This window comes from Hippopotamus amphibius, chromosome 1 (genome assembly GCF_030028045.1).
Source record: "Hippopotamus amphibius kiboko isolate mHipAmp2 chromosome 1, mHipAmp2.hap2, whole genome shotgun sequence".
In the NCBI taxonomy this organism is placed as follows: domain Eukaryota; kingdom Metazoa; phylum Chordata; class Mammalia; order Artiodactyla; family Hippopotamidae; genus Hippopotamus; species Hippopotamus amphibius.
In genome coordinates, this window is record NC_080186.1 from 206,682,182 (window position 1) to 206,704,980 (window position 22,799).

The window sequence follows — 22,799 nt, forward strand, 5'->3', positions numbered from 1 at the left end:
ATACCACTTATCACATGCTATTTGTAGGTGGTGGTGCGGGGTGGTTAACATTTAAAGAGTTTGATAAAATCAACACATGATGGAAGAAATAAGTTGTCCTCTCCCCTTGAACTTAGATATGGATTATTTCCAAGACTTAAGGTAGACTAGATTTTATCCAAATCAATGGTATTTACATGTCAAAAGATAAAATTTTAGATAGGTTTTTGTCTAAAGAAATAGGACTGGAAAGTAGTTTTGTCATTTGAAAGTCTAGAAAATCAGTTTAAATAACCAGAATTGAACATACTTATCCAGAACTATTTAGGTTTGACAGTATTTATGCTCTAGAGGGCTATTCTGTGTATTTCTTCAGACTTCATCACTGCCTGAATGAAATATCCCTCAATACTGCCTTTTGCTCTGAATCGCTGCTTACTAAGCAGCCTGCTTATAATTTGACTTCCAGTGTATCAAGACAGTAATGGAATGGAGCACTTAGTGAACTTGAGCCTCTGATCCAGTTGATAGCTTATGTTTCACTGTATATTAATTGATAGAACTCTTACAAACCTGATTATTGCCAGTCTGTCTGATGTAGCTCGGTCATACGAGAGAAACATGTTTTGTGTGTGTTCTGAATGGCTGAGGATGCAGCCAATTTAGGAGGGCTGTGGTAGGGTTGTTAGCACACTTCCCTGAGTTTCCTTCAGCCTGCAACTTTTCTGTCCGCGGCTCTAGGATTCTACCAGTCACTAAAACTAAAATATCCTGAAATAACCTGAGACATTCCTGTTTTATTCTATAGTTGTTTTCCTTCATGTTCATTCACACTCGAAGTTTGATTGGTTTTTTACTGAGGAGCTTTTAGTTTTGTTCTTTTCCTTCCTAGTTTCAACTGTTTCTACCTTAGTCTTAGGTTTTCTCTTTAATTGCTCAATATATTGCTATGTCTAATTTATATATGTTACTTGCATTATTTTATTCTCCTACTCCTGACCGTTTAAAAGCCTTCCAAGGTGATCTTTGTAAACACCTCAGCTCAGTGCATCCTCTTGGTTTTAAAGACTCTTAACAACCTAAAATTCTGTCTTCATCTGATTTGTCATAATTATTTGTCATATACTAAATTCTGCTTTGGTTGAGCTAAGCTTTTTGCTGTTCCATGGTTACTCTGTTCACATTTGTCATTTAGTCTGGAATTCCCTTCCTTGATTTCAGTTTACTCATCTACTCTGTGAAACTTTTGTATTCAGTTTTTTGAATTTCTATAGCCCTTGTTCATAGTACTATGCAATTTTGTGCTCCAACGTTGTCTTAATGTATTTGTTGTTACCTAATATGCTAATTTTAAATTTTAAGTTCTTTTAAGACATTGTTTTATAGTAGTGTCATTCACTCATTCAGACCTACTGTGTGCCTTAAATTATTCTAAATGTCATTTCTCTGACTATTTGAGATATAATAGTCAGTGAAATACAAAGTCCTTTGCCAAGTTTGTAATAATAGCCCGCAAGATAGTGGATGTATGTGAGGCAGACAGCCTGTATTTGTTAATTAAATTTTTGTTTGCTTTACTTATTTACAGATATAAATAATTTCTTTAGTGACATAATTTGAATTTATAGATTTTTAGCATTGTTTGACCGAGACCCTGACTCATTTGTCATATAATATATAGTGATTCTATACAGTTGTTATAACCATAGTAAGAGAGGCTGCACCCCTCCTTCCTGCAGTACTGCTGCTACCTTTAGTGCAGGTCCTTCTTTCATACCTGAGCAGTTGTCTTAGTGCTCCTGGGCTATCCCTCATCCAGTCTTTACATGGTATCCAGAGCAACTTTTCTTAAATACTGATCTGGTCATATTACTTTTCATGGGTTTCCTTATCGTTTTCAGGTTAAATTCTAAACCTGTAAGTTTTGCGCTTTAGTACCTGGTTTTGGACTACTTTCATCCTGTGTGAAGCAGATATCACTCATGGTTCACCAAGCTGAGTCCACTGAGTCTTGACTCATGCTTTACTTTCCATAATGCCCTTTCACAGCTTTTTACCCTTAGCCCGCCCCCCCCCCCCCCCCGCCCCAAACTGAAGGATCCATTTACTCTCCTAGTGAACTGGCTGCACGTTGATGGCAGGACTGTGCTTTTTCTCTCTGTTGTGTGCAATGGTTCAGTGCATGTAATTTGTTGTTCAGTGTATATTCATTGAATGCACTGAAACAACTTAGTGGAAAAAGTATTCGATTGGGAATTAGGGGTCTGGGTTCTAGATAAGTCTGTGACTAATTCTGTGGTCTTTGCTGTTTGGACCCTGATTTCCTCACTTGTAAATTGTTCAGAGATGGTTTGCTTAAATGCTCAATGTGTGAATTCTAAGTTTTATGTGAATCTAGATTGAAATAAAGTTCACACCTTTTCTAGTATAAATTATTTGAGCATCTCTAAGAAGTCTGTCTCAACATGTTTAGCTATCACTAAAATATTTAAAAAGTTAAGAAACCAAAAATAGGAAGGTCATTGGGTAATAGCCTTTTTTTTCCCCTTCTTTTTTGGGGGTGGGGAAGCGGGGGTGATAATTAAAACCATTTGGGGTGGTGATTTGAGTCCCAAGTATTTATGCTGCTGTGCCTTCTTATGGTAAACAACATATATTTTGTTTCAGTCTGTCAGCAGGAGAGCTAGTTTAATGACACAAAACAAAATGTCAGCTCCACTGAGGTTGACATAACATTGTTCCAGGTTTGAATTTAAAAATTGCTGGGACTTCCCTGGTGGTTCAGTGGTTAAGACTTCCCCTTCCAATGCACAGGGTGCAGGTTCGATCTCTGGTCAGGGAGCTAAGATCCCACATGCCTCTTGGCCAAAAAACCAAAGCATAAAACAGAAGCTATATTATAACAAATTCAATAAAGACTTTAAAAATCGTCCGCATCAAAAAACTCTTAAAAAAAAATTGTAACGTTTGTTTTTAAGTTTGGGGAGTTTTTTTTTTTTATGGCGCACGGGCTTAGTTGCTCCGTGGCATGTGGAATCTTCCCAGAGCAGGGCTCGAACCCATGTCTCCTGCCTTGGCAGGCAGATTCTTTACCATTGCACCACCTAGGAAGTCCTGGGGAGTTTTATTGTCAGTATTGTCAAGCAAGATAAAATACTGCTATTTGATATATTTTATTTCTTGGAGAATTGTTTAATTTTCCTTGGTAAGAATTTTTTAACCTACCCAGAAACGATTACTAACAAAAATTGAAATGATCATTCTTCTATAGACTAAAGGCAAATAACTTTTCCTTGCTCTTCATGGCCTCAGGTTAATAGATGTGGAAAGGTTGAAACCTAAGTTGCCCCAATGTTTCACCCTTCTTGGGTACTTATGAGCTATTTCATAAATGACTTTCCCCAGTTCCAGTTATCAAGAGAATTGGGGCCCTAGGGGCAATGAATCCAGACAGAAACCATCTCTTTGGCCAAGTTATTGTTTTGAGGCCCTAATAAAACCATTAAGGCCACTTGGGTCAATGACCCATATGGTTGTATATTTGAGACTTCAGCCATGATGGGCTTTATCATTTCAGTGCATATCTACCCAGTTTAATAGTTTTTTCTTGTGAAATTTATGGGGTTTTTTTGGTTAAATTTACTTAAGCATTATCTTTTAATTAAAAATAATGAAGAATATTCAGGAAATTTGGTTTTTAATTTAAACATTTCGAAAATTCTGTTTTGTATGACCTTAGACATAACGTGGACACTTACATTGATCAGTGAAGGCAGGTTATTTAAATGATTGTATCTCTTAGTTAATGAATTGAATAGTTTATATTTTAATATGTTAATCCCTGGCATGTACACTGTAATTGTCAATTATATAGTAATTTCAAAAGTTGATCTAAGTTTAGTATTAATAATATATTAAATTGATAATATATAATTCTATAAAATGGTTGCCATTTTGAATATATATTCCAAGGACTCTTTTCTAAATATATATGAAAAGGAATAACTTCAGGGACATATTTCCCACATAATTTAAAAATTACTTCTCCAGAAAATTGGGTAGATTCTTGTATTGGGAAAAAAAGCAACTTATTTTCTTTCAGTACCACATGTATAGTCACCTCACAGCTGATTCATTCCCAGAAAGGTTTATTGACTTCTATGAGAAAGTTGGAAGAAAACTTCTATTATATATTTAACACAGTATATAGATGAGGTTTTGAGAAAGTATTTTCAACTTCGTTTAAAAAGATGGAAATGGCATAGTAAGGTAAATGAATGGAGTGAAGTTACAAGTTTCCATTGGCTGTTTTTCAATCAAACATTAATTACAGCATTGAAAATGATGTTTGCCTTTCTCGGGGTTGATCTGTTAGTTCCTCTTTTGCCTCAATATACCAACATTCTCTGAATTCTTCAACAGTATCCTTAGAATGCATTCTTCTTCTGAGTGCCAGAGATACTACTGTAATTTAAAGCGTCATCATCTCTGCTCTGGATCATTGCAGAAGCATAGTTGCTATTCTTATTTCTAGTCAGTCCAGTTTGCTGATTTTTGTTTGTTTTTGCCTTCACGTGGTTTACATTCTTCAGTAGTGGGTTTATCAGCAATACCTCATTATGCTTAGTGATTTGGAATAAGAGGAGAGAGTTTGGAAAGATGCCTTTTTTCCCCAGTTCATCACAGTCCGTCATATATATATCTTCCAGAGCAGTCTTTCTGAAATGCCATTTAATACCTGTAACATTTATTAGATGTGACTAAGATATGATTTCTGCTATTAAGGAGCTTACACTCTAATAAATTGTTATATATGTTTGTGAGAGGTTGTACTAGATGACCTTGAAGATTCTGTGATAACTGTCACATTTCTTTCAAGGCTAGATTGAGGTTCACTTTGTCCACAGAATTTTCCCTGACTAAAAAAATTATCTTTTGCTTTTAAGTCTATAATCTCAAATAGACTAACCTTCTGACATACTTGCTAATATATTTCTTGGCCTTGTTCTGCCCGAAAGAGTTCTTTGTAATGGCGTTCATTGTATGGAGATTGCAGAACTTCTATCACAAACTACATAGAAAATAGGATAGTAAATTCAAGTGATAGGAAATATGAAAGAAAAAAGGTAAAAATGTAACCTTTGATGTTAGGTGAATATAAAAGTGGTTTGAACCTTAACACACAGTGAAACCAGAGTTGAGGCAGGTTTCAAAGGCATTTTAAAACATTTTTAAAAACAGTCTTGTTTAAGAGCCATTTTACTTCCTTTTTTTAAGTGTCAGTACATATTTGTTCTTTTTAAATTAGGCATTTGTTCTTTTACTAATTGATTTATAAGAACTCTCTATTTAATATCTAATAAGTAAATTATCCCTTTGTGATGAGTTACAAATGCTTTTTTACAGTAAGTCTTTTGATATTGTTTATCTATGAATAAATTTGATTTGATTTTTCTTAAAATCGCATATTGTTAGAGCAGTTTTAGGTTTGCAGCAAAATTGTTTGGGAAGTATAGAGAGTTCTGTATCCCCTGTCCTGGCACATGCACAACCTCCCTGACATCTCCCCATGTCATGATGGTGCGTTTGTTACCATGATGTACAATTGATTAAACAGTTTGTTACAGTCACTGAAATCTGACTTTTTCAAAGTGTTCTTTTATCACTTAGCAGATGGGTGTCATTTTTTATGTATGATTCCATTTATTTTGTTTTTTTAATTTATTTTTTATAGAAGTAACATTGGTTTTTTTTGAAAAGCGTTCTTTATTCTTGAAATTTCAAAAAAAGTTATCCTGTAATAGTAGTGATAATAATGACATTAACAGCAGGTAGTACTAATTCATATTGACTGTTTACTTTGCAGCAGGCACAGTTACTAACCACAGCTTGATTAGTAGGTAGGTTGAATTACTAGCTTCATTTTATAGAAGAAGAAATAGAGGTACAGAATGTTTGAATAACCTGTCCAGAAGTCACACAGCTAGTAGATGGCAGATTCTATCCCAGGCAGTTTGGGTCCAGAGTCCATGCTCTTAAACCAAATATGCTATACTACTTTTCAAAAGACATTTTAACATTTTTTTAATGTGCTTATTTGGCATATTAGGTTTGAGGTAGGAATTCAGCTTGTTTTTGGACTGCTTACATAGACGAGGAGCCAACAAAGAGGAGTATAAAGAAACGGTCATCCAGGTGGGAGTAAAGCAAGGGATGTGGTAGACCTTGTTGGAATATTGAGATTTAAGATAAGGAAGGATAATTTGGCAAGATGAAGTGATTTTGATGGTAGGTGTTTTCATGGAATGGGCTGAAGCAAAAGTCGAATGGGAACTTTGCGGGCATATGAGAACATAGAAACAGTGAGAATAAGTCTTTTGCAAAGTGGGTATGTATTTGAGGAAGCAGAGTGATGTAGAATAAGGGAAAATTATTGTTATTTTTTAGAAAGGTGAAAGGTATTAGAATGCTGATAGGAAGGATTTAGATAGAGAAGAGATTAAAGAAGATACAGGAGGGAAGCTATTCAGTGGTTGAGGTTACTGAAAATCAATGAGAGGATGGGCTCTGACACATAGAGCGATTTGCTTTATATTGAAGATGCCCTGATATTTCTAGAGGGTGTGGAAGAAGACAGGTGCATATACAAGTGAATGTGAGCTTGTTGGTGGCAAGTGGGTTCTCCTTTGATGCTGTTGTTTTTTTCTCTGTGAACTGGAAGATGTCCTCTACTGAGTAGAGAGTTAGAAGTTGGGGTGGCAGGGCAGGGGGTGGGGTGTGGTAAATTAGGAGTTTGGGATTAGCAGATACAAATTACTATATATAAAATAGGTAAATAACAAGGTCTTACTGTATAGCACAGAGAACCATATTCAGTATCTTGTAATAACCTATAATGGAAAAGAATATGAAAAAAGAATATATATATGTATGTATATATAACTGAATCACTTTGCTGTGATTGTAAATCAACTATAGTTCATTTAAAAAAATGTAAAAAAAGAAGTTTGAGGGAGGTTGCAGGTGTGAGGAGGTGGGAGAAGGTTTGAATTAGGTATCACGGAGAACAAGAGAGGGATTGAGGAGCGCAGACTATGGGCATTTTTGGACCTAGTTGAAGGCCCACCCACTGAAAGTTGGTGGTGACAGTATGAATTAAAATTTCTTTTCTAGCAACTTTCAGGCCGGTTCTGCCACCACACTTAATATAGCTAATGCTCTTTAGTCATTCACTACCACCCTAGAATTAAAAATGAGGCATACTGCTTTTAGAACTAGCCAAGCTAGTGTTTTAAGTGTGTTGAATAGAGTCAATTAGGAGAAGGATGAAAAAAAATCACCATTTTTTACTTCATTTTCGTACACTTAAGTAATGGAGAACTTTTCTTGGGAATAGATTTGGAATGTGTTTGCTACTTTAACTTTTGTTAATATGGATGTGACCCTTCGATAACTTGTAGAGGATTATGAGATGAGATCACACATTTTAAGTTTAAACATATGTGGTCTTGAATACCTAAATGGAAGATAAGTATGTATTTTGATAGTAAACCCATCTTTCTTAAAGTATAGTTTTCAAAATGTATAGAAAGCTTTTCAGCAGTGTCCTCAAATCTAAATTCATTCATTGTTAAACTTGTTTGTTTGTTTCTTTACACAGGGTGTGATAGGTATACAGCTGGTTGTTACCATGGTGATGGCCAGTGTCATGCAGAAGATTATACCTCACTATTCTCTTGCTCGATGGCTACTCTGTAATGGCAGGTAAGGCAAGGATAGGCTGATTTTGACTAGCACTTTCAAATCTCTGTTTAGTTTACCAGGCTGATTAACTTCCTAGAAGTTAAGTGCTAATTCCAGTTTTCTAAAAACATGAAAAAGGAAAATAATGAGAAAAATCTAGCTTCTTTATTTCTCTTACGTGAGATATTAGTAGTTTATCTGTTTAGTACAAAGGTAATAGGGTCATGGTCAAGAATTTAGTCCCTTTCTTTCTCTATCCCTTTCTGTCCATGGCCACTGGAACTATCACTTGACTTTTCTAGTTATCTTTAAAAAAAAGTTGGTCAACAAGAATACACTATAAATCGAAGTGCTTATATATTTTTACCATTGTTGGAAAAAAATGACTCAAAGCACATGTCCTATTATTGGTGACTTATTTGAGAGTTTATTATGAGATCTAGGGGTATTTTGTTTTGCTGCAAATAATTTTAAACTTTAATTTAGCAAGGAGGGGGTAAAGTTATTTTACAAGATTTTAATTTTGTTTACTGCACTGTAAGCTTACTACTGTCCCCTCCTTTCGGCAGAGGAGGTAAGTTACTTTGCTGAAATTTGTACAATAAAAGAATAAAATCAAAAGTAAAGAAGTTAAATATAGGAGATGTAGTAAGGCAAAAGCAGTAAAACTCTGCACACAGAAATACATGTCACAATCTTATGTAATTATGAAAGGTAAATTATAGATTTGGTACCATGACTGTAGTTTTACTCCAATTTTTCATCTCTAATAACCAAGTTCTGTTATTGATTTGTATATCAATATTCTTTTGTTTAGACCTTTTGAAGTTAGAAGGCAAGGATAGCCATTATCCTCCTAATGATTTCATACACTGCAAGACCAGTGAAGAGCCATTCTATCCACAAAGCTTGAATTTATTTTCTAGTTTTAAGTATATTTTTTCTACTGTAATGCTTTATATGTTTTCCATATTGGTGTTTAAATATAGGAAAATATTAGACTGCTTAAAAAGTTCTTTTGAACACTGTTATGCACACTCGTGTGTGTGGAATGTGTGCGAGAACAGCAGTTTAAAAAAGCATATTTTATTAGCAAAGAAAATAATGACTAAAGTTTTAGTAAAGTTAAAAGCTTCATCAAAGCTTTTTATAAGTGAAAAAAGTAAATCATCTGTGACTAGTTTTTAACTAGGTAGGTTTATGCCCTGGGCAATCTTGCTTCCTTTTTTTGCTTAGCGAAAACCCTTTTTCATAGATCATGAGAGGGTGAACATCTGCTGGGCAAATACTATTAATTTGAAATAAATAGAATCTGAATTAATAAACTAGATAAAATACACATTAATGTAGCTTGCTTTCTACTGAGAATTGCACATTTCTAGATTTTGTTTATGGTGAGTCCCCAGGTCTCTTGGCTTTAAAGATCTCGGCAGTCTTGTTCCTTTCTAGTCTGTAGGCAATTTCTGCTTTCTTACATAATCTGCAATCCATTTGTTTCTATAAAACTAAAACTTCAGAGATTGAAAACTGATTCTTTGTTAATATTGGAACAATATATTGCATTTAAAATCTTTACTCTTTTGACAAGTTAGTGTCATGTGTATACATATTGCTAATTTGAAGAGGAGCTCAACCTTCAGAAATAAACATGAAGTTGGTATTTTTTGTGATCTTGATTTGCTTTTATAAATAGATTATCTTTAGTGTTAATTAATACTGTCTCTAATTCCAAATCAGGCTCCAAGGATACCAATCAGGATTTTCTAGTAATAGTTACTCTTCTACTGTAGTTAGTTTCATTTCTCTTCTGTTTTTGTTTGTTTTGCTCTGTGTTCTTAAGATCATATATTTTTCTTTAATATTAATTCTGAAATTTTTAGGTCATGAATCTATATTGCTGAATGTTGTCTAACTCTTGAGTAAGAATATTGATTTTATCATTTTGGGATAATTATTGTTTTACCAACCTTTTGTGATCTGAAATGATAGTTTTAATGTTAATAAAATCTAAAATCTCTTCTAAATTGCTTATGTAAAAATATTATTGATCAGAAATGACAGTTTGCATTTTAAATCATATGATGTTGCTGAGTTGAAGAAAGAGAAGGAAAAGATCTGAGGGCTTTTTTTGTCATCTATAAAATACTTGAAGTAATTTAAAGTGTGAGGCTTATGAGGACTTTTAAAATTATGAATAGTATGGGATGGTTTGTGAGTGACTATATCAAATAGAACTATTTAATAGAACTATTCAAGTGAATAGATGTGTAGATACTATGATAGGTTAACCATGGGTATGACAGAAGAAACTTCTTTTTTAGTTTTGGTATCTGTCCGCTTAATATTTATTCCAGTAGTATCATATCTTCAAATTATAAATATTCATATTTTTCTTAAAAGTTATGGCTTCTCTTTTTATCATGTAAATTAGTTTCTGTTCATATCTCTCATCAACCTCTGCTCTTTTAGAATAGAAGATGTGAAGTGGCACCTGTTTCAGTTATGTTGACTTAATGAGTGAGCCTGCCAGTTTCGTGAAGAAGTCAATACCATGAAGGAATTAGGAGTTTTTGCTTATAAATTAGCCTGCTGATTTTTTTATGTTAAAAAATTGACTAGTTTTCTAGCTCCTGTTAAATAACATTTATATATTGTAATTAGTGTTGTAGATATCTAGTTTTTTTTTTTTTTAATGCAGTCTTTAGCCTGGTTTAATTCCCTTAATATTACCTTTACAACATTATAGAACTTTGTACTGATAAAATTTTTACTTCTGTTATCTTATTTGGATCTCTACACTCTGAACTTGGAAGAAGAGATGTATTGGGGTATTATGTTATGACCTCAGAAATCTCGGTGTCTGAACTTAAAAGTTTCTCATTCAGTTCCTCAGACAGGAATTAAATGAGGGGTACCTGAGAGGGGTCAGGCTGCTCTCCATGTAGATCCTTCACAAAATGATGATTCAAGGATTCAGCTATCCTTCAAGTGGTACCTTAGGGATTCTAGGCTTCTTCGGTCCTGTGCCTCCTCTGTTCCTTCTGTTACTTTGGAGTCCTTCTATTAGATGCTATGTTGGTTGGCGAGTAAAGAGAGAGTGGGCTGTGGATTTTTCAGGAGATCCTAGGGGCCAAGCTTAGAAGTAAATATATTGTTTCTGCCCACATTACATAGTTCGGAGCCCTATGACTAGTTCAGGCTGGAGTCCACAACAGTCTGGAAGATATACTTTTCATTGTACCTTGGAAGTAAAAGCAGGATTGGTGAGTGCCTAGTCCTTCTTTGCTGTAGGTGATATTGTCTCCATTTTTACAGATGAGAAAATTTTAGCTTTACTCATGTTCACATACTATAAAATGAAACAGATCCAGGCCTCTTACCCTGGAAGTCTGATTCATGGTCTAGTAATTATTTGATTTATGGCTGCTCATCAAACTCCAGACCCTTGTCCTGGAATGGACATACTTGAACCGCATTTTGAATTTGGTGGAGGTGAACCTTTCTGCAACAACTGTGACTTCTGCTAGCAGTTTACAGAGTAATTTAAGATTTTCTTTTTTCTGCCTTTTTTCCCTAGCTGTGCTTAGCCTTCTAGAAGATATTCTCAGGTTATAGGCAGTATATAGTTTCTCTTTACTTACTTACTCTTTACTTATTCTTCTGGCTTCTCTAGGACTACAGTCACCTTTTATTCTGATTACCAAAAACATGCTAAGTGTGAAGTAGAATTTAAGAAATATCATCTGTTAAAATTATACCTCTCTTCACCATTTGAGATTAAATTTATTCCACATTACTAAATTATGATTATTTTATATTCGTCTTCCAGTTTTTTTCAATAGAAAAATGTTTTTCTTCTAGAAAATTTTATTCTCCTTTTTTTACATGTGTTTTTATATGACTATCAGACCATTGAGGCATTCTGCTTTAACAAGAATTTAAGTAGCAAGATTTTTCTTGCCATAACCTGTGAGCAAGTATTAGTGACCTTGAAAAACTCAGGTGTGAAGAGTCTAGTGCTCTGATTGTTCTACTCTTCCCTTCTTCCCCAAAGGAAAGAAAAATTGTGAGAAGTAGGTTTCTCAGTACTTTTACTGTGAACTGCTTTCCCTAACACAAGGAACATTTGTTCTAACCATTGCTCAGATTGCCTAAAGACCTTAGTTCTTTATCATGTTCAGTATACCACTTATTTGTAGCCTAAGTATTCTCTACTTTCTGTTGTAATTAAAGTTCCTTTCTGTTTTGAAGTTTGCTTGGCCCCTCTTTTCATGGAGAGGTAAGTGATAGGTTACATTCTTTGTACATTTGAATAGTGGGTTTTGCATGAGGAGTAGGATTTTGCTTTTTCTCCTTTATAGCTTCCTTGTTGAACCTGCTTTCCATTTTCCTGATTGTTCAGCTCAAACCTTATGCATTTTTCTCCATCCCTTTGTCCTCGTAGGCTCTCACTTTGGTCTGCTACTTCCCTTCATATGTCCCAGATTGAAAATATATTAGTTGGATTTATTCTGATTTTGTCTCATCCTATATTGGATAAAGAGGGTGTGACAACACCCTATTCAGTTGCTGTTAATTCTTTTTTGCCTGTTGTCTTTTGCATGTTGCTTGATACAAGAATTTGCCAATTCCCTTTGGTGAGAGAAACCTACTATTCAAATGCACAGTAGGTGGGACCTATGACCTAAGGGAAAGGTTTAAACCTTCAGCTACTACCCTTATGCCTGAGTCCTTGCTCTCCTGCCTTAGCTGTCTTAACTTCCAGTTCAAGAATGTCATGATATTCTAGTAAAGTCTCCAGTAAATAATAAGAGAATGCATATGTATAATAAATATTTCAGTTACTTGTACTGAAAGATTTTCTAGGTTTTAGGTAGTGTTTGTTTTCCCTTGTTTTTTTTATTTTTGTTTTGTTTTGTTTTGTTTCACTTCTAAATTATTATTTAGAGATTTAGAATGGAGACTAAAACTGTGTTGTGACCTGTGTTGTGAAAGAGTTTTGTATGATTATTTATGTCTGAAAGCTTTTTTTAGCTCTCTCAGTACTAAGCTTTTCCATATTTTTTCATGTTCAGATTTTCATTTTAAATTTATGAAATTTTTACTTCTGAAAATTTTTAAGTAGTTTGCTTTAAATGGCATTGCTGCTTAAATTTTTTAAAAGAATCTAGGTCAATACATTCTGTATTTTCTGGTGTATGTTTTTTCAGTGCTCTTGAACTGCCTTAGTAAGAACGGTTGTAGCCTGATACTACTTTATGTAAGAGGTTTATGCAAGAAAATTATTTCAGTGATTTCGTGGAGTATAACACCAGATTGGCTTTGTTAAGTGAGATATTGCTGACAGTCTGAACATAAGTAAAAATAGCCAAAGTAAATGTCATAAAATACAGTTTAACTTTAATGCAAGAGGTTGAGTTTTGTAGTGAGATTCTATTACTACTTACTTTTTTTGGAGTTTATTTTTTCTATTACTAACAATACTTGCCTATGATGTAGAAAAAGATGGTAAATTGATAAAAAGGAAAAATGAGTTAACAAACTATATTCCTTTCAGCTAAAGACAACCTCTGTTTAATTTTTTTGTGTGTTTCCTTCTTTTCTATTCATATTTTCCCCTCATGGATGTGATTATTTCATGTATAATTTTACATCATGCTTCTTTTGCTTAACATGAAGCATTTTTCTCTAATTGTATTTTTGTAACCATTATTATTAACATTGAATCTAAGGCTAATAAACTCATATCTGTCTCCTAAGCCCATATTTGAAAGGCCTAGTGCAGCCAGGGCAAGCAAATTGCAAGGAAAAAGACCAAAAATTGAGACCAGAACTTAAGGTATAGTAGATGGGAATCGTATAATATGAAATCAAACTGTGTACGGAGCATTCACTGTTGAAGAAAATTGTGCAACTGTACTTTTAGGTTTCACTTTAAATTCATGTCCTCAGAAGGCTACTCCATGCTGCCCGACAGTCTTTGTGTGTTCCACTTCTCAGACAACTTTTTCAACCCAAATCTTTTCATTTATATATGTGTGCCTCAGCCTTACTCTAAGCTCTTGAAACGAGAGCCAATCGCTCTCTTCCTGCCATCAAACCCACAACCCTAGTTACATGTGCAGCCTCTCTTTGTTTTTTTAAAAATGTTTATATATTTTAATTTCGGCCTGTGGAGAAAGTATCCTGCTATCAAGACCCAATTCTGGCATTTGTGGTCTATACCCCGTTCCCGCTAACCTTCACCCAGACTTTGCTTCTTTGGCCATTTCCTCTCTTCTGCGCCATTAATTGCTTCATTTCTGTTGGATTATTCCTGTTAGCACATACACATTTTTTTAAGGTCTCCCGTTAAAAATAATAACAACAACGAATGTGACAAGAGTCACAGCTCTGCCTCCCTTCTTTCTTAAAAAACAAAGCCCCTTCCATAACCATTCCTTAGTTTTTGGCCTATTTCCCTGTTTTCCATCAACGCTGAATTTGTTACATACTTGTCTTCATAAACTTGATTTTTGTACTTGTTAACTATTTAGTCTTCTACCATGTTTTATTTTCCCCTTTGGTGATCTTATTCATGTCTATGGATTTAAATACCACAATTATGTAATAACCCCAGGTTATCTCTGAGCTCTGGATTCTAATATACAGTAGCCCTTGATATTTTCACTTAACATCTCATAGGTACTTAAAAACTCAGCATGTTTAAATTCTTGATTTCTTCCTGCTCTACTCCATGTGAGAAAATATACCACCATCTTCCTCAAATCAGAAATGTAAATATCATCCTTCATTCCATTGTTTTTTTCCATTCCTTACCTTTGGTCCAACAATAAGAACTGTTGATTTGGTATCTGAAATATATTTCTGTGCTATTCTTGCCTTGTTCTAATCACAGAGTAGCAAAAGAAATCTTAAAATGTAAATCAAGTTACTTCTGTCTCTTGTTTTGAAACCAGTATTTTAGCATAAAATCTGCACTCCATACAGTGACCCAAGAGGCTTTGCATGACCTGTTGCCTGTTATCTCTTCAGCCTCTCTCATGTGTTTCTCCTTGTACATTGTGCTACTGCCTCCTTGCCCTTTTGGTTACTCAGTGTTTTGAGTTCTTTTATGCCTTTGTGCTTTTGGACATGCTCTTCTCTGCCTGGATGCTCTCACCCTCCATTCTTCTCCTTAAGTTTGCTGGGCAGATGTCATCTTGGAGAGGTTTCCTAACCTGATACACTAAGGCTTGTCTCTCATTCTCACTACTTATTTGATTTTTTAGTGTAGTATCCAATATATGATGTTTGTCTTTTTTTACATTGGTTAAATTCTGCCCCAACTGAAATATAAACATCAAGAAATCAGGGACTTGGCTGCATTGTGTGATTATATCTCCATTGCCTGGCAGAGTACTTGACCATAGTGGCCTCCATAAATGTCTGATCGATCAGTGGGCGGGTGGATGGATGGATAGATGAGTAACAGACTGGAAGTGTCCCTAAGAGCACCCAGCACTTTTAGATTCTAGCTTTGAACAATAATTGTTACTAATGAAGATGAACTGAATGTAATAAATGCAATCCATTTTAGAAGAATGTTTTCACAAAATAAGATTAAACGAGCTTGAGAATATTTTAAAAGAAAATGGGTCCTAGAAAATGTAAGGGTCTTAAAATATTTCATTATTATAAGACTCTAAATGTAACTTAAGTTTTCCTATGGTATTGAGTCACTGATAATTATTTCTCAAAGAAGTAAACAATTTTAGTCTTTCTAAATGAGTTACTGCTTCTGTGTTCTCCTAAATGTTATATACTCAATCCTCATTATTTGTAGATTCTGTACTTGTGATTTGCCTACTTGCTAAAATTTATTTGTCACCCCAAAACCAATACTCATGGTGCTTTTGAGGTCATTTATAGACATATGCAGAGTGGTAAAAAATTTGAGTGGCCTGTTCCCAGCTGAGGCCCAGGTTCCCAGCTCAGGTCTTTTTGTTGTACCTCTCATATTGTAAGCAAGTATCCTTTTTGGTGGTCTATTTAGTGCCATGTTTTTCACATTTTGCCTTTGGTTGGTGACTTCGCTATTTAAAGTGGTCCCCAAGCTTCGTGCTGAAGTGCTTGATATCTAGTGTTCCTAAGCACAAGAAGGCTGTGATGTGCCTTGTAGAGAAAATTCACTAGAAATATTCACAGAAATCAGGAAAATACTATACTTATGATTATAGTTATTAGATAAGCTTTGTTCACGCATGAGCTTTATTACTGTTGGCCATGAATTTAATATTAATGAATCAACAGTGTATATTAAATAAGGTATCTTTAAACAGAAACACGCATAAAACAAGGGTATGTATTAATTGATTGATGAAGATGTTGTGACCGGAGGGCTCGTGGGAACCTAACCCTGTATTTCCCCTAGGAGCAATGGTTCAGTGTTCGCGGCGACTTTATAGAACATAACTACCGCGAATAACGAGAATCGACTGTAAGTTAAAATTCTGGACTTAAATCAAAATTTCAGGAAGTGCCTCCTTACTCATGTTAAGTATAGTTTAGGGAATTTTGGGTTGGGGTGTATATTTTATTTTAAAACCCTTGAACTGAATTCATTCATTGATCCTTTTTGAGCACTTACTATATGCCAGTAACTGTACTAGTTTTGAAGTATATAAAAACAAGTAAGTCATAAAATCTTCACTTCAAGAATCTAGGGGATTATTCCATTTTAACCCAACCAGTCTGATACCAACTACAATTCAATTTTGACACTAACTACCTGGAGTTAGCACAGATTCCACAGGTTAAAGGCAAAGTCCTCCATAAGAATGCCCAGGCTTCAGATGCCAGCTGCAAGTTCTTGGGATCCCTGGGCCATACTTCTGACAATCAACTACTGGCTGCAAATTAGGGCATCCCCATGACCCGCTCCGGTTCAGTAATTCTCTGTAACAACTAGAACTCTGGAAAGTGCAGTGGTTACAGTTTTATTATAAAGATTAGACATCGGATGAGGTTTGGGAAGGAGCACAGAATTTCCATGTCCTTTCCCTGTGGAATCAGGGCATGTCAGCCTCCAGGCCCTTCAGTGTGTTGAACAACCAGGAAGCTTCTCTGAGCTTCGGTGTCCAGAGGTTTTATGATTTTTGATTGGCATGATTTTTAATCATTGGCCACGTAATTGAACTTAATCTTCAATTCCCTTCCCCTTCTTGGAGGTCACCTGGCTGAAAGTTCCAACTCTAATCACATGGTTGGCGTTTCTGGTGACCTGCCTCCATCCTGCAGCTATCTGGAGGTCCACCCTGAGTCCCTACATTAGCATAATAAAGACTCCCTTATCACTCAGAAAATTTCAAGGGCTTTTGAAGCTCAGAGCCAAGAAGTGGGGACAATGACCAGGTATATTCTTTATTATACCACAGAGAGACTGTCTTATAAACCATTAAAGGTAAATTAGGAGTTTGCCAATAGTGGCATAGGTGTTTACAAGCAGAGAAAAGAATATATGCAAAAATGCCAAGGGATGAAAGAATTTGTGGAATAAATGTCATTTAGTCTAGGTGGCATGTCATGTTCAAAAGGGGAGTTCTTTTTTTTTTTTCTTAATATTAGTTTTTTGGCTCCGTTGGGTCTTAGGTGCAGCACGCGGGATCTTTTGTTGCAGTGTGCGAGCTCTTCATTGCGGCATGTGGGCTTCTCTCTAGTTGCGGTGCGCAGGCTCAGTTGTTACGGTGGGCAGGCTCTCTAGTTGTTGCATGTGGGCCCCAGAACACACAGGCTCAGTAGTTGCGGTGCGTGGGCTTAGTTGCCCTGCAGCATGAGGGACTTTAGTTGTGCTACCAGGGATCAAAACCAGAGTTCCCTGCATTGAAAGGTGGATTCTTAACCACTGGACCACCAGGGAAATCCCAAAAGGGGAATTCTTGAAGGTGAGTCTGGTGAAGTAGACAGTAGTCAGACTGTGAAAGGCTGTGAAAATAGGAGGTCACAAACTATATTTAGCCTTAAAATGTGTGGTTTAGCTTTATGCAAATGTCTAAACATATACAAATAATAGAATAATATCATAAATATATGACAAATATAATGAGCTTCTATGTATTCACCCCAATAGCTGGTGGACAGTTTGTTTCATCTATGCTCCCCTTCATCTCTTCCCCCCAACATTATTTTGTAGCAAATACTATTATTATTTCATTCATAGATATTTCACTGTATATCTTTAAAATATATGAGCTTTTAAAAAATTACTGTAATCCCATTATTACAGCTAAAAATTCTTAACAATAATTTCTTTACCTCATTAAATATCCAGTTATTACTCAAATTGCCAGTTCAGCAGTATTTTTAAAACAGCATATCAGCAGTAGCATTTTTTAAAAATTGGCTTATTTCACTTTAAAAATTTAGATTTTTGTGGTTGAAAAATTGGAAGACCTGTCAGTATCTGTTTCTTTTTTATAACAGCAGGGCATTGGTCAGAATCCTTGCCTAGCTGCCTTACTCACTGCCTTGCTCACTCCTCTGTGAGGAATCTTGGAAAAGATTTATGCAGGCATATATATCTTGATAGGATTTGCAGTATGGAAAAATAAAGGTGGGGTCAGAATGCATTTAGGAGAGTGTCCGGGGAAAGGAAGGGAGTTTTGCCATAGTCAGAGCTAGAGAGGAAAATATGCTGAACTAAGGTCCTTTCAGAGAAGTAGGCAAGTTTAGAATTTTAAGAGTTAAAGAACAGAATTAATGATAATATGTGGAAAGGGCATGTTGAAGGTAAAACCCAAATATCAAATTTAGGTGGCTGGCAGATAGGAGATTCAGATGAGACAGGAAATTGAGAATGAGCAGGTGGGGGCTTGGAAAAGAATAAATGTCTTGTTTGGGTTGTTTTGCCTGGGTGGTGGAGGTAAATATAATCAGTTGTTTTTGGAGCCCTAACTGAAGAGGGTTAGATAGAGCCAAGAGTAAAGGGTTTTGTAAATACAGCAATTCACTCTAATACTTACACACCTAAAGTTTGAGAATTCTTCAACTAAATTAAGGGAAGGAAAAAAAGAAAAGGAAAGCAAAGACTACTTGTAGTTTTGAGGGCATTCAAAGAATTCTCTTTTTAAGACAAATAACAGTTCTTTCTGTGTAAATGAAGGATGGGTGGAGAATTCTAGTGCTTCTGCCCCCTTGCCTGCAGAGTTCACACCATTTATTTAAAGTAAGCCAATATGATCTTAATATAAATTAATACACTGTCAGTTGTAACAAAAATTCCTACAAACAACGTTGCAGAGTCTGGCATCTAGTAAGTGCTTGGTAAGTGTTTGCTGAATTTGAATCTAAACCTTTTTAAGGCTTAAGCAGTAGTATCTGTTTCAGATTAGAGTTTTTCACCTGATATTTCCCTGCAGTGTCTTCACAATTAGGAAACTCAATAAATATTTGTAGAGTAAGTGAATAATCCTGGTGATTTTAATTCTTTGTTTAAAAGAACTAATTTTTTCTTAGTTTGAGATGGTATCAACATCCTACAGAAGAAGAATTAAGAATTCTTGCAGGAAAGCAGCAAAAAGGGAAAAGCAGAAAAGATAGGTAAGTTATATTGTTGAGCTTGTAAGGTGCTAAATATGTAACAGAATTTATATAAATATATTTTGGCATTTTGGTTAAAGGAACATTTACCGATTATGCTGTAAACACTGAGATCAAAATCCATGATCTAAAATAATATTGAATCACCCTTTAAGAGCACCCAATATGTAGTAATCTAATATATAAGCACAAAAGTGATTATTTTACTTAAGAATTGTTAGTAGGGGGTTGAATGGGGAGACACATAACCCATGTCTGTACAACTCATTTAAAGATACCAGTTGGTTATTTTTGTTTTGTTTTGTTTTTTCCAGATTTTACTACCACTCAGATATTGGGTGAATTCATTTGCTTTTTACCTCTGTTTTCTCATTTTTTAAATAAAAGGGGTAGACAGTAAAACTTCTTAGGTCCCATTCAGGATCTTGAATATTGTACTTAAAGTTTATGAGGAAAACTGCCTGCTAATAAACCTCACTGAATAGACCACAGCAGCCTCATCTGTGAAGTAGAAGGACCAAACATAGTAATTTTGAAAGATTCTTCCAGCTTTAAAATTTTATATCTCTGTTTATATTGAATTTTCAAGGAAAGTACATGTTAGCCTCTCTAAGTGAGTCTTAGTTTCCCTTAGCTGCGGAGGACTTCATAGAATCTGAATCTGTGATTCTAATATATTATAAAATGTCAGTGACAACATATTGTCACCAAATTCCTCATGTGTATCATAAAAATTATATTAATGTGGGCTAATGGGTTTATAGGTGCTAAAAAAATTCTTTGAACATTAATGATTATTTGACATGAAATTGGAAGGTTGAAAAGACTCTTCTGATCTTGCCACCATTTTCTTTTTCACTCATTGCAAATAAACCTTGAAGCTCATTGGAATATTAAGTATAAATCCTCCTTCTCTGAATTCCAGTGGTTATCTTCTTTAATAAAATATTTCTGCCTATTATAATTTTCAAAACACTTTTACAGTCTTATTTAATCCACCCAATAACTCTAAATATTCACTATAATATAATTTATATTTTACTAATGAGGAAGCTGTTGATCAAAGATGTCACATGAGTTGCTCCAGTTCACATAACTATTAGGAGTCAGGATTTTAATCCAGGTCAGTTTTTAGTTTCTGTATTTCTTTTTAAATATACCACATTTGCCTTTTCACAGCTACCATAGTCAACACTTGTAAAACTTAGTTATGTAGTATAGTATTTAATGAACATTTGAATTCTTATTACATGCCTTGTAGTCACTAATTTTGTTATTTTTACCATAATTTTTATATGTTGAAAATGCTTTACCTTTACAAAAAGATGCACTAACAACACTATCCTGTTTTAGTAACAGTAGTTTTTGATTTATTGACATGAATTAAAAATTTCACTGAGGTTTTCTCAGTTTATACTTATTTAAGAATAAATGCAAAATTGTTTCTTAGTATTATAATTATTGTTCTGAAACTTAGTTTATTGCTTTTGATTTATGTTTGATTATGTTTAAAAATTAAATTTGGATATAATACACATATACCTGAAGAATTCTGTTGTTTTCTCCATCCATAATTCTTAGTAAAAGCAACTCTGAGCTAGCCTTTCACATTTCTGAATTTCTCATGCACATAAATCTTGATATATTTTTTCAGCTCTGACTTGTTTATAGCTACAGGTCTGTTTATATGTATGTATGTGTGTATGTGTATAATTTCAAAGTGAAATGCATTTTGTCTTCATTTGCTTTTACTCTTGTGCCTATGAAAAGAGATGTTAGGGCTGTCTTTAAATCTACAGAAGAGAGAGCAGGAAAAATGGGGTGCAGTGCTAAGCTAGCAGTCAAGGTTTTGTTTCTGTCGCTAGTTTAGGTAACTCTTTCCCTGGTAATCTGTATATTCTCATAATAATTTACATTCATATTTTGTAGTTCCCCTTTTAAAAACTACTTTTGAGTGCCTTACCTCCTTTGTAATGAAATATTAGAAGTTCTGCTTCTTTTTCACTGTGAAATTTATAACCTCATTTGTAGTTAGTTTGATACAAACACTTAAGTAACAGTGAGGGTAACTTGTTTTTTGTGTCACTTGTCTGATTTTTATAGGAAATATAATGGTCACATTGAAAGTAAGCCACTAACCATTCCAAAGGATATTGATCTCCATCTAGAAACAAAGTCAGTTACAGAAGTGGATACTTTAGGTAAGGGAAATCTGGGTAAAGTGTTCTGTAAATCTCAGTTTTATATTACGCTAGTGAAAGTACTTTAATTTATCTATTGTTGTTAGACTTTTTGTTTGTTTTCTTAATCATTAAGTCCATTATACAGACTGAAATCTTTCTCAGAGCTTAGAAGCTCAAAATGACTTCATCGGAATTGAATTTGTCTTTCTATCCACCTAACTTGTAGTAAGGCTTATTTTTCCCGTTTTTCAGAAGAGGCTGTCTTACACAAGTTTGTTACACAGTTTTTGTTTGTGTTGAGATTACAGTCAGTTTTTATTATCTTAAATTCTATCCTGAATTGTCATCTGTACCAGTTTACTCGTTCTATAATGTTGCTTGCAGAAATGCATTTGTATGTTTGTATTAAACTACCTATATTTATAAACTACCTATATTCAACTTTATGCCACATTTAGTAGAAAGGAAAGTGGTTTTAGAATGGTGAATTGGGTTAGGAATAGAAAACTTTACTTACTCAAGATTTGTTTTTACCCATTGGATATCTCTGAATAAGTCATTCAGTTTTTTCCCTGTGTATTAGTGTTTATAATTTTATAATAACTATAATGATTTTAAACTTAAAATGAAATTTCTATGAAATTATTCAAAATCTAGAAGAGAAAGGCATCTAAGGTGGTATTATTTAGAACACTAGTTTTCAAACCTGGGCTGTATGTCGTAATCACTTAAGCAGCCCTTTAAAAGCAAATAAATCTAGACTGAGTTCTGGGAATTTGTATTTTTTTTTAAATGTTCTGTGTGGTTCTGATTTTTTTGACCAGGCTCGAGAACTAATGGTTTACATGATAAGTGAGGAATTAAAATAACACATTAAAAAAACTGATTTTGGTAATGCCTTGTACGTATCATTATGTAATTTGGTTCTTCTTGGGTTAAATCACACCACCTCAGAAAAACCTTAATAGATTCATTTAGCATCTCATAAAGAATTATTTTGTGATACAAGGTGGCTTCAATACATTTGAAAGTTGATTCTACATTTACGAAGATTAAATGTATATATATGGAAAGGGTATCCTAGAAAATGTCAGTGAGGAGCAATATAACTGTTGAGACTGGTTATATCATCCTCTTTTTCTTTTTAACTGTTTTTTGTGAAAAATTTAAAACATGTAGAAGCACTTGAACTTTTTGATTAGTTGTCCCATTTGTTTTATTAATCCTACATGTGTGTTTACTTATAGAAGAATAGTTGAAAACACGTTTTCTGATTTCTAATACAAATTTTTATTTTTACTAATAGCTAATGTTTAT

General features: G+C 34.4%; 1 protein-coding gene across 13 annotated transcripts in view; it reads left to right on the plus strand.

Moving 5' to 3' along the window:
- The window catches only part of TMEM161B (transmembrane protein 161B), a 68,576-nt gene that overhangs the window by 12,221 nt on the left and 33,556 nt on the right, over nucleotides 1-22,799 (plus strand). For 4 of the 13 annotated variants that reach the window (XR_009054360.1, XM_057739623.1, XM_057739649.1 and 1 more), the window contains exons 2-4: nucleotides 7,640-7,743; nucleotides 19,216-19,299; nucleotides 21,403-21,500. The exons of 1 other annotated variant lie outside the window; for it this stretch is intronic. Coding sequence is in view for 4 of the 12 variants with exons in the window: in XM_057739623.1 (XP_057595606.1) it covers nucleotides 7,640-7,743; nucleotides 19,216-19,299; nucleotides 21,403-21,500 (286 nt within the window). In the remaining 8 variants the exon portion in view is untranslated. Of the gene's footprint in view, nucleotides 1-7,638; nucleotides 7,744-16,135; nucleotides 16,202-19,215; nucleotides 19,300-21,402; nucleotides 21,501-22,799 lie in introns of those variants that run through there. 8 more of the 13 variants (XM_057739712.1, XM_057739666.1, XM_057739659.1 and 5 more) reach the window with 7 other exon arrangements.